This window comes from Polyergus mexicanus, unplaced genomic scaffold (assembly GCF_030449975.1).
Source record: "Polyergus mexicanus isolate NDT 795.1 unplaced genomic scaffold, iyPolMexi1.0 SCAF_13, whole genome shotgun sequence".
In the NCBI taxonomy this organism is placed as follows: Eukaryota; Metazoa; Arthropoda; class Insecta; order Hymenoptera; family Formicidae; genus Polyergus; species Polyergus mexicanus.
Genome location: NW_027223333.1, coordinates 4,336,811 through 4,349,452, shown reverse-complemented (window position 1 = coordinate 4,349,452; position 12,642 = coordinate 4,336,811). Strand labels below are relative to the sequence as shown.

General features: G+C 42.7%; 1 protein-coding gene across 1 annotated transcript; it reads left to right on the top strand.

Annotated features, from left to right (window-relative positions):
• Window positions 1-43: 43 nt before the first annotated feature.
• On the top strand, window positions 44-2,563 carry LOC138938986 (uncharacterized). The gene is made up of 5 exons (XM_070306411.1): window positions 44-284; window positions 329-514; window positions 690-1,000; window positions 1,307-1,590; window positions 1,906-2,563. The coding sequence occupies exons 1-5, from the start codon at window positions 44-46 to the stop codon at window positions 2,561-2,563; spliced, it is 1,680 nt and encodes a 559-aa protein (XP_070162512.1).
• The last annotated feature ends 10,079 nt before the right edge of the window (window positions 2,564-12,642 follow it).

Below are 12,642 nucleotides of genomic sequence, written 5' to 3'. Positions count from 1 at the left end.
AACGAGCGATAAGTTATCGGCTCACAGCGTGGACTGCGGAAGGATGAACGAGTGCGCTATAGTCCTTCCTACCAAAGACGACAAATGGTTAAAGTTTCGCAACTATAGTAGAAAGGAGCGACTTCCATTCGTGGTGTACGCTGATCTCGAATGCGTACTGAAGAAGAAAGAGGAGAGGAGAACGTCGAATACATCTATCGTTCAGCATCACGAAGTCTATAGCGCCGGATATTACGCGCGATGCGCGCTCGATGGCGTTAGTTCTACCTACAGAGCTTATCGCGGTGAAAATTGCGTATTGTGGTTCGTTAAAATCTGCACGATCTAGCGCTTCGCGCGAAGACTATTCTCGATATCGATACTCCTATGACGAATCTTACATCGGATGAATGGGAGAGATTCGTAAACGCGACGCGCTGCAGCATATGCGAGAAACCGTTCGAATTGGGAGACGCTCACGTGCGCGATCACTGTCATCTGACTGGACGGTACAGAGGTCCGGCGCATTCGAATTGTAATTTAAATTATAAGGATACTTACGTAATTCCCGTATTCTTTCACAATTTATCGGGTTACGACGCGCATTTTATCATTAAAGATGTAGCTAACGCTTTTCCCGGTAGCGTGGAAATATTGCCGATAACGAAAGAAACGTATATCTCTTTCACGAAGAATCTCTTTCTTCGAAGATGCGTGGGACGAGGGATGGTTCGGAAAACGCTTGAAATTGCGTTTCGTGGATTCTTTCAAATTTCTAAGCGCGAGTCTCGAGAAATTGGCGTCGTATCTAGACAAAAGCGAGTTGAGGATCGCGCGTTTGGAATTTTCCGATCTTAGCGACGCCGATTTCGAGCTTCTCGCGCGAAAGGGTGTATTTCCGTACGAGTATGTCGACGACGTAGATAAATTGTTGGAGACTTGTCTATCGCCGCGCGAGGCTTTTCACAGTTCGCTAACCAGTGACGCGATATCTGAGAGCGATTACGCGCGCGCGATAAGAGTCTGGGAGCGATTTCGCGTCGAAACGTTAGGCGATTATAGCGATTTGTATTTAAAGACCGACGTTCTTCTATTGGCCGATGTTTTCGAAAATTTTCGTGACGCGTGTATGAGAAGTTATAATTTAGATCCCGCGTATTATTACACGTTACCGGGATACACATGGGACGCTATGTTAAAGTATACGGGTGTGCGATTCGAATTATTAACCGACATTGATATGGTGATGTTCGTGGAACGCGGAATACGCGGCGGGCTAAGTCAATGTTCCAACAGATACGCGCGCGCTAATAACAAATATTTACAGTCATACGATCCTTCGGAACCATCGTCGTATCTCATGTACTTCGATATAAATAATTTTTATGGATGGGCGATGTGTCAATCGTTGCCTTACGAAAATTTTCGATGGGTCGATAACGTTACGAGCGTTGACTTAATGTCCGTGACATCGGACTCGCCTATCGGTTATATTCTAGAGGTCGACCTTACATATCCGTCCGACCTTCACGATTCTCACGCTGACTTGCCATTCTGTCCGACGCGCGATAAGCCGCCCGGAAAACGAGACGAGAAGCTTCTCGCCACACTGTACGATAAGAACCGTTACGTGATATATTATCGCAATTTGCAGCAATGCGTTCGACACGGATTACGCATTACGAAAATACACAGAATATTGCGATTCGCGCAATCTTCATGGTTGCGCGAATACATCGAACTGAATACACGATTACGAATTAACGCGAAAAACGAGTTTGAGAAAAATCTATACAAATTAATGAATAATGCTGTGTTTGGCAAAACTATGGAAAACGTGCGCAATCATTCGAATGTTCGACTCGTGACTCGATGGGACGGGCGATACGGCGCGGAGGCGATGATCGCGAAGCCGAATTTTCACAGTAGAAGCGTTTTCGCGGAGGATCTCGTAGCTGTAGAATTGCGTAAACTCGAGATTAAGTTCAATAAACCAATTTATGTAGGTATGTGTATTCTCGATATATCTAAAATTCGTTTATACGAATTTCACTACGAGTACATGCTACCATTGTATCGAGATAAGTGTAAAATAATGTACACCGATACGGATAGTCTCATTTATCGCGTCGAGTGCGAGGACATATACGAGAATATGAAGCGCGATATCGACAAGTTCGATACGAGCGATTACGCAATGGACAATGCGTATGGAATGCCTCTCGCTAATAAAAAAATACCTGGTGCGATGAAGGATGAGAACGCTGGTGCGATTATGACCGAATTTATTGGACTTAGAGCGAAAATGTACGCGCTGCGAGTCGCCGGTAAAAGCGATACAAAAAGAATCAAGGGTGTTAAGAGCGGCGTTGTCGCGAGAACGATAACGTTTGACGATTACGCGCGCTGTCTTCGACAGGGGATCGAGATGAAGCGCGAACAGTTTTGTATAAGATCCGAGTTACACGAGATGTATACAGTATCGGAATTGAAAATCGCGCTCAGTCCGCACGATGACAAACGATACACGATATCGGGAACTACGGATACGTTACCGTGGGGACATTATAAAATACCGTTGTAGGGAGCGAAAAAATATTATATAATGTTTCTTAAAACATTTAAACTTTAGTTAGTAGTTTATTCAGTATAAACATATTTTATAAATAATATATTATCATTGTATTTTCGATATAATTCACGATTGCGTCGAAAAAACATCGATGGACGTTCTACGAATCGTTTCGAAGAACAAATTTGCGCGAATAATATAATTTGAATATAATTTGAATATAATTTATTATAATAGATTTTAATAAAATAATAAAAATTAATCGGTTTTATTTATTAGATTTTAATAAAAAATCGTGAAAATGTTCGATCGGTCTTATATATAATAGGTATTAGATATAAAATCTATTATAAATAAGACTGATCGTACATTTTCACGATCTTTCTATTATGCTCTCGAAAGTGTTTTATATAGAATAATGTGAAAAAGATGTTAATGCGAGTTTTAGCGTTATCATAGTGACGTAATAAAGAATGTAAACAAAGCGCGAGAAAGAGTACGTATAAAGTTTGAAAGAGAGAACGCAGGATACGGCGGCCGCGTAGCGGTGCGAGAGAGAACTCGTATAGAACGCGAAAAAATGAACTTTTTGTAAAAAATGAACTTTTTGTATTTTTGCGATATAAAAGTCGTGGAAACCACCATTCTGTCCAAGTCTTGGCAAATCTCGACTCGATTTGACAAATTCGCATTCTACTTCATTAGCATCGAACATATATTATGCTACATGCTACATGCAAACGAGATAGAATGCGAGAATTTGTCATAAATCGAGTCGAGATTAGCCGCGAATTGGACAGATCGATGATTTCCATGACTCTTTATTATATTCTTGAAAGTGTTATATATAGAGTAACGCGAGAATAAAGCTACCGCGAGAATAAAGTTACCGCGAGATACGATGTTCGCTTAACAATGCGATGAAGAATATATATAAAATATAAAAAAGAGTCCGCATAAAGCGCAAAAGAGAGAACGCAGGATATGGCGGCCGCGTAGCGGCGCGAGAAAGAGTTTATATGGAGCGCAAGAGAGAACTCGTATAAAATTACGATTGTTTTATAATCATACGATTTAAAGATTAATAATGATAATTACTCTATAATCGATTATTTAAACGGTTAATCGATTTTTACAAGTTTTAATTTTAATTGTATTGTGTTATTATTTTTTTCTTTGTTTTATAATTATACGATTATTTTATTTTTTCTAAGATTTTCCTTGTTTTATAATTATACGATTATTTTAGTTTTAACATGTCTACAATTTCGTATAATATTATATAATATGTATAATATGTATAATATGTAGTTTTATTTAATAAAAATACATTTTTATCATAATACAGCTGTTTTATTTATCCAAGAATTGTGCGATTCGTCCATTCCTAACCATTTCACGTAAATCTTGTCACCCTTTCGACGCAGCACCTTTTCTACGAGATACACGTCGGGATCGCCAACGCGCGACAATTCGTGCTCGTAGAATCCTCCCGCGATCGGCTCGCCGCGCGAATCCTTTAATAGATACGTTACGGGATTAGTCCGTTGTATCTTAGTTATTCGAAAAATCTCTGTAGTCCAGTTGGGTGTGAAGCCTTTCTCGAAAATCGTTTTAAATTTACTGATGCGTACCGGATCGGCTACTTTAAATTTCGCCGGAGCCGCGATTTTTATATTGCTGTATACAGTATTTAAAAGTTTATCGGCAATTTTTGGAGTTACGTCGACAGGTCTCATATTTATAGTGCGATGTTTTCGCGTGTTATATTCCTCGACGAGTCGTGGTAACTCGTCGATCCACTTGTACGTTCCGTTTAGCGTGAAATACTTCCACATAAAATTTTTGAGCGTACGATTGAATCGTTCGACTATCGACGCTTTCATCACCGAATATGTCGAATAATGATTTACTTCGTGCTTCTTCGTAAAATTTCGCATATCGGCATTGTAAAATTCTTTTCCTTTATCGGTCTGTAGATTTTTTGGACACCTCTTAGAGTCTCGTATTATTTTAGATAACGCTCGAGTAACCTCGTTTGCGCTTTTGCTCTTAAGCGGTATAGCCCATGCGTATTTGCTTAATACGTCGATAACGGTGAGTATGTAGTTGTGGCCTTTGTTGAGTCTCGCGTAAGGACGCATCTCGACCACATCTGCTTGCCATAGGTCGTCGTACCCGCGCACCGCAACGCGACGACGCGAGAAGTTTCTTCTCGCGGGAGCGTGCAATTCCTCGACTAGTCTTCGTTTTTTAACGCTCATAGTTCTTTTTTCTTTCTCTCGAGAATAACGTTGAATTGAATCTCTTTTTCGAGCGGTTCGCCGCTCCCGCTAATCTCTTTTTCGAGCGGTTCGCCGCTCCCGCTAATCTTTCTTTCGAGCGGTTCGCCGCTCTCGCTAATCTTTCTTTCGAGCGGTTCGCCGCTCTCGCTAATCTTTCTTTCGAGCGGTTCGCCGCTCCCGCTAATCTTTGCCAGTTCTTTCACTCTTCCCGATAGCTCGTCTGCGTCTCTCTTCAATCGTAACGTTGAATTTTCTAATTCTCGTATCTTCGTCTCGGATTTCACTGCGGAATTCGCCGCGATACGCGATTTTTGATTTAGTTCTTGTATTGTTTTACCTTGATTGAACATTATTTTACGATCGTTCGCGTTTCTCGTCGAGAACTCCGTCGCGTTGAGCGATATAGTTTTTTTCGCGACTTCGATTTGATCGCTTAAACCTTTGATTCGTTTATCTAAAACATCGATTCGTTTATCTAGAGCGTTAGCGCTCGTTTCTATTCTCGAAATGGAATTTTCCACAGCGTCTATTCGTTTACTCAGAACGTCATCGCGTGTTTTTATCTCGGAAACGAAACTCTCCGCGACGTCTATTCGTTTACCTAAAGCGCTATCGAGCTGAGCGAGTCTCGTGAATAGTAGAATGACGCCCTGCCCCGTTTCGTTCGCGTCTTTTCTTAATTGCGATGTGATTCCCTCGACGTAGCTTTTGCTTGTCGCATCGGTGTCCTCCTCAGGTTGAGCCAAGCGTTTTATTTTACGCTCTCTCGCGTCGTATTCAATGGAAGAGCTTAGACACAGCGCGTTATCGCGCACGTAACTTCGCAGAGACTCGATAGCCGGACGTAGTCTTCCGGTTCTCGCGTCGTAGCCTCGATTTTTTAAAGGCGAGCCAAATTTGCTCACGGACATCGCGAATTCCGCGTACGACTGCGACAGTCATCCACGCGACAGTTCGATTTATACGATCGCTCCTGTTTCGCGAAGCTCCTCGATTATCGATAGAATCTCGTTTTCGTGAGCGTTGTTGCCGGCTCGACGCGAAGCGTCTAATAATCGCAGACGATCCACTAATTCGTTTGGATCGTCCCAATGGACGTAATCGATTTTATTGTCCATGACACGCATAGTCGACGATACGCGACCCGCGCCTGTTTTTTTCGCGCCGCTGTTGTGAATAAGCGGAGCGATAATAAATTTGTATTTATATCCTTTATTTCCTAAGACAGATTTTTTAGCGTCATGATCACGTCTATGAGCGTTCGTTGTTAACAATATACTTCTGTATGTTAATTTATCTTTTTCTGTATATATGAGACTATTAGGAATTTTCATAAAAATTAATTCATACAAACCGGGAGTACCGACATATTTAATCTCATCTATAAATATGGAATCATTCGCGTCTACGTCAAATCGCTTATTGCCGAGCATCGCACCTTTCTCGCCGATGTAAACTCCGTAAACGTGATCAATCTCGTTCGGCGCTTCTCCGCCGAGAAGAGTTCCCATATATTTTCGCCCTAACGGTCCTAGTCGACCGTGCGATATTTCGCGATCTTGAGCAATTCGCGAAATTTGTTTAACGGGTATTTCGGATATTGAGGGCGATTCGAGACTCTCGGATTCGAACGTTTCATATTCTTCGGTTTCGTTTCGCGCGAATGGGTCTCTTTCGACGAAAGATTCGTTTAATGGAGTAGAAACGGCGTTCAATCGTCGTCGAGCGCGTATTCGTTTCGCTTTAGGTTTTTTCCAAACGGGAGTTAGTGCTTCATCTTTCCATTTTTCCTCGATGCTCGTTGAGGGTGAAATGTCGGTTGCGTCTTGTTTTATCATTTCGCGCTTAATTTCATTTCGCTCTGTCTCGTCTCGCTCAGCGCGATCAGCGATGCGTCGCAGCGGTTCGACGATCGGTTTGAAACGACTCTCTATCGCGATCTCGCTTTCCATTTTTCCAGTTTTTAATGCTCTGTGTTTTTTACGAATCGATGCGCGCGTTTTAGCTATCTCTTTTGCTGTTTTTTCGCGTTCGCCGATATCTGTCGAGGCCATTGCAACTTCTTCTAACTCGCGAGAGAGCGATTGACGCGTTCGACGTATTCGCGACAACTGATCGTTCTACGGTACAATGAAATCATTAAATCCTCGTCTGTATCTACCAGCGCGGAGCGCGCTATCTTTGTCGATTACTAAGAAACCATATTTATATCGCCAACACGCGCGACATAGCGCGTGAAAATTCTCGTACGACATATCCGTGTTCACGTGATCGTTGTATGCGTGACGTAAATTAGTACCATCTTGTTTAAAAAGAATTAACAGATTAGCGTTATCTCGAATCAAATGCTTCGGTATTTTAGCATACGTCTGGCACAGATAGAAGCAATCGACGTTCGAGTGTCGACCCATAGCGAAATATTCTCTGATAGTATTTTGTTTGTCGCACGCTACATCGTCGAATACGAATATCGAATTCGGGAGAGCTTCGCTGGGTGAAATAACGTCAAAGTTATTAGAAAATGTGAAATAACCTATATCTTCCATCGGTGTTAATAAATTTTCTAAATATTGATATTTAGGCTGCTGCAATGACTTTGAGTAAACATAAACGTTCTCGAAGCGTACACCATGCGGACTCTCCAACAAACTTATTAATGCGTTTGTTTTGCCGCAACTAGAAGGCCCGCAAATAACGCAACGAATAGCGCTCGGTAATAGACGACCGTGTCTACGCGTTTCTTTCGACGGTCGCGTTTTATTATCGAGGTTCGTCACCTTTATCGCGATCGGTTGCCGCACGAAACGCATTCCTCTTGCTGCGCGCGTGCGCGATACACTCGCGTAAGGCAGGGCGAGACTTTTTAATTTATATACGAATAGATTGCCATCAATCGCGCAGTAGCGAATTGCGCGCGGTGAATCGAAATGTTTATCTTACTAATAGATGGCGACGATATTCTCGATTTCACCACCGATCAATTGCGGTATATTCCGAAAATAATTTTACTAAAGCATTTCGGTCGCTACGTAGAACGATTGTGGGAGAAACTGCCTGAATATATAAAAGTGGATCCGGAGGTGCGGCGCTATCGTCGATGTCTAGAGCATTATAATCGCCCTTGGCAACGAACACACATCGACGGTCCGGCGCCGCTTGTTAAAGATTGCGGCGAATGCAATTCGCGAAACAGCAGTACGGTGTGAGTCATGGCGCTGGCTTGTTGAATAGAGCGATAAACGCACTCCCTTTCGAACTACATATACCTGGATATCAATTTTGCGGGCCGGGTACTCGTCTTGCGAAACGACTCGCGCGAGGCGATCGAGGTGTCAATCCTCTGGACGCGGCCTGCCGCGAGCACGATATCGCGTACTCGCGGAGCGGCGAGCTCGCTGATCGACACGTCGCTGACCACGCGCTTGCCAAAAAAGCGCGCGAACGTGTCGCGGCTAAAGACTCGACTCTCGGCGAGAGAGCCGCCGCGGCGGCTGTATGGATGGCTATGAAATCGAAGACAAAACTTGGAATGGGTACAACGAAAATCAAGAGAAAAAAGAACAAAAGAAGAATAATCGCTACGAGAAAAAGAACGCTTCCGATAGCGAAACGCGGCGGCTTTTTACCCCTGCTACCGTTATTAGGAGCTCTCGGTTCTTTGGCCGGAGGAGCGGCGGGAATCGCGAAAGCGGTGAACGATCGCAAAGCAGCGCGACGACAACTGGAAGAGTTGCAGCGTCATGATCGCGCGATGGAAGGTCGCGGTTTATATCTCGCTCCGTACAAACGTGGAAGTGGCGTATCCTCAACGAGAAGAAGAGCTAAAAAAAAACTTCGCGTAAACAGACGCTAAAGATTCTCCCATCCGTCGGAGCAACAACGAACGAACAATTAAATCGCGCGGCGATACTCTCGCGCGTACCTCATTTTAGAGGTGTGTTTATGCGCAACGCGCTTCCGTCGCAAGCGCGCCGCGATGAGAGCGGCATTGTGAATTTAGACGACGCATCCGGACCGGGTACTCATTGGGTAGCGTACGCGAAAAAAGGGGACGACGCAATTTACTACGACGGTTTCGGCGATCTTCGTCCTCCACGCGAACTCGCGCGTTATCTCGGGCGCGACGCGAACATTCGATACAATCGTCGCTCCGAGCAGACGCGCGATCAGAATATTTGCGGACAATTGAGTCTTCGATTTCTCCGAGAAGTCGATTGGAGGAATCGTCGACTATAATATCAACCGTTATTCGTCAATCGAACGCAGTTCGATCGCTCTCGCCGATCATGTCGCTAACTCTCACTCTTTCCGGACGAAGCAGTATTCTCGCGGCGAGTTATTTTCCGCCTCTCGATTTAAACGACGACGATTACGAATTAGGTTTAACCAATTTTGAAACTTATAATACGATACCGAATATAAATTCTACGAATAATAAATTTTACTTCGATAATAATGACGAGATTATCGCAATTCCAATAGGATCTTACGAATTAAGCGCTATAAACGCGTATCTAAGAGCGGCGATTCGTCATAAACGACGAGCGAGAGAGGAGGAACGAGAACGCGAAAATGAAAAACCGGAAACGAACGATGATGATTACATATATGATGTTGATGACGATTATTTCGAAGACGATGAGAATGGCGATAAAAGTGAAAATTCTATAACGCTTCGCGGTAACGATAACACTATGAGAAGCGAAATTAAATGCGCATATCGAGTAAATTTTACAAAACCCGATAATATCGGTTCGCTCCTGGGTTTCTCGTCTCGTGTATTACAACCGAATAAATGGTACGCATCCGATAAGCCAATAAATATTATGGCCATTAACCTTATTCGAATAGAGTGCAACGTTACAACAGGAGCGTATCATAACGACAAATCCGCGCATACTATACACGAATTCGCGCCTAACGTTCCACCCGGATATAAAGTGTCGGAAATTCCAACGCAGATCATTTACCTTCCGATCATCGCACGGACCATTACCGATATAAACGTGCGTGTTGTGGACCAAAACGGAAAATTGATCGATTTTCGCGGCGAAGAAATTACGATTCGTCTACACGTGCGACGAAAACGGTAGAGAAGCGCGCGATGCTCGTAGTGAATGGATCGAATGCGAGAAACGCACCTATTATCGCTGTCGCGTCACCTCTAAACGCGGAAAAGAGAAGAAAAAAGGGAGGAAGACTAACCGCTGCTAACGAGACTTTTCTGCGCTCTTTGGGTTTTGTCGTGCCGAAAACCGCTTCTTCATAAAAAGCGGAATGTGCGACATTCTAAGTATCAGTGGGGAGCCAATCTTCGACGATCGCATCGTCAAGATCGAAACTCACACGTACAACCCTTACGCCAATACTACGTTCGGAAATAGCGATGAGATACGAATTCCTATACAACAGCAAGATTTGTATACGTTACCTTGCGACAGTTTTATCTACATTGAGGGCAGACTCGAGTCGAAGGAAACATCGAGCGCGCAAGAGGAAATTGCATCGATAACGAGATTAGTAAACAATTGCGCGGCGTTTATGTTCGAGGAAATTCGCTACGAGCTCGATGGCGTAGAGATCGATCGAAACAGAAACGTTGGAATAACGAGTACGATTAAAAATTACGCGTCGCTGACAGTCGAAAGAAGTAAAATATTAAAAAACGCTGGATGGGACTTATTAGCAACAACTCATTCGTCAATCGGTGATTTTAATTTTTGCGTACCTCTTAACGTACTATTAGGTTTTTGCGAAGATTACAAGCGCGTTGTGATCAACGCGCGACACGAGCTTATTTTAATACGAGCGCGCAACGATAACAATTGCGTCATATCGCGCGAAACGCAAGAACCTAAAATCGTTTTGTTAAAAATACAATGGCGAATGCCTCATATAGTATTGAATGATGTTAATAAATTAAGGTTATTGCGCACGTTAGATAGTGGACGATATTTGAGCGTCGCTTTTCGCTCATGGGATCTTTACGAGTTTCCGCTTTTACAGAGCACGACCAAACACTCGTGGGCCGTCAAAGCGGCAACACAACTCGAGAAACCGCGATACATTATCTTCGCGCTACAATCTGTAAAGAAGAACGTTCTGTCTGAGGAGCCTTCTTTATTCGACAATTGTAAACTAACTAATGTCAAACTATATCTTAATTCCGATTTTTATCCTTACGATGACATGAATTTAGATTTCGATAAACATAAAATCGCCGTATTATACGATATGTATTCGAAATTTCGAAAAACGTACTACGGATACGAAAACGACGAAACGCTCTTAAATCTAGATAAATTTTTAATTCACGGCCCACTCGTAGTCATCGACTGTTCTCGACAGAACGAGTCGATTAAGAGCGCCACTGTGGACGTTCGCATAGAGTTCGACTGCAAGGAAAACATCCCCTCTAATACCACAGCTTACTGTCTTATTATTCACGATCGAGTGGTAGAATACAATCCGCTCACTAATGTCGTGCGCAGAATCGTGTAAGCGCAACGATACTCGAAAAAATATGGAGACAGAATAAAACGCTTAGAAAAATCTAGAAAGAAACACTTCGAGTATCGCTAACAACGACGATGGACACACCGATTTTTGTCGATCTTCAAGGTTTCGTAGTTAACGAAAAATTCGTCGTGAAAGAAGTAGCCGTATTAAGAAATGGTGTAGAATTGACGCATCACATCTTTCGCTCGCCGATGTCGTGGGATTTGCTCACGAGAGCGGAAAAATCGCGAGCGTGTTGGTTGATATCGAATCATCATCAGCTAAAGTGGAATGATGGACACACAAATTATGGGTCGATGAAAAAACTCGTTCGAGATGCCATATGTCGAGGATCTAACCCTGATTCGACGGTGCAGATCTATGTCAAAGGTCACGAGAAGAAGAAGTGGTTAATCGAAATCTTAGGAAACGTCGCCGACGATCGCGATATAGCCGTTTCTGTCGAGACTATCGACGCTGATTACGAAGACATCGAACGTCTGGAGACTCTGAACGCTTCGCGGGCCTTTCATTGCGGATACCACGCGAAAAATTGCGCGTTAGAAAACGCGTGTAAATTGCACGATTGGTGGTTCGAGCGACGCGACCGTTTGCGCAATATGAGCGATTGATTTTATATTATATAAATTTAAGTTATATAAATTTAAGTTATAATGTATCAAATTAATTATATATTTTAAATTATAATCTATAAATTTAATCACGAATATGTTATATATTGTTGCAAAATATACGTTATACGAACGAACCGCGTTTTTTCTTTATCGCGGTCGCATCCTTTATCGCGGTCGCGTAACAAATTTAATTATAATAACTGTCCATAGATATTATTTTATCGCGATCGCATAATAAACTTAATTATAGAATATTTTAAATTTTATATATAATTATAATGTATTGAATTATATAATTATCCATAGATTATCGCGGTTGCATAATAAACTTAAAGTAAAGAGATTTTAAATCTATTTAAATATACTTAATGCGGACACAGATGATTACGAGAGGATACGGAAGAAGAAAAGCGTAAAAAATCAACGTTTCGCTTAATATATAACATTTATTCATAAAAATTATCTTACAAATGCGTTTTATTAACGCTTAAAATTATTCCGCGTCGAACGGTTGCGATTCGGGCTCATAGTTCGCCCATCGTACATTAGTCTGCGATTTACTCTCGTTAACCGTCGCTGGTTCGGCCTCGTTCTCCATTGATCGTAATTCGAGTTCGCCGATCGATCGCGATTCGGGCTCCTCATCGATCCGTGATGCGACGACTCGCCTAAT

What these genes read in the sequence shown, in the direction of transcription:
- LOC138938986 (XM_070306411.1), top strand. Translation starts at nt 44, where the DNA reads ATGAACGAGTGCGCTATAGTCCTTCCTACCAAAGACGACAAATGGTTA. An exon ending in AGGTCCGGCGCATTCGAATT is followed by an intron (nt 515 to 689) that starts GTAATTTAAATT and finishes CTTTCTTCGAAG; the next exon opens with ATGCGTGGGACGAGGGATGG. An exon ending in GAGAAGCTTCTCGCCACACT is followed by an intron (nt 1,591 to 1,905) that starts GTACGATAAGAA and finishes GAATTTTCACAG; the next exon opens with TAGAAGCGTTTTCGCGGAGG.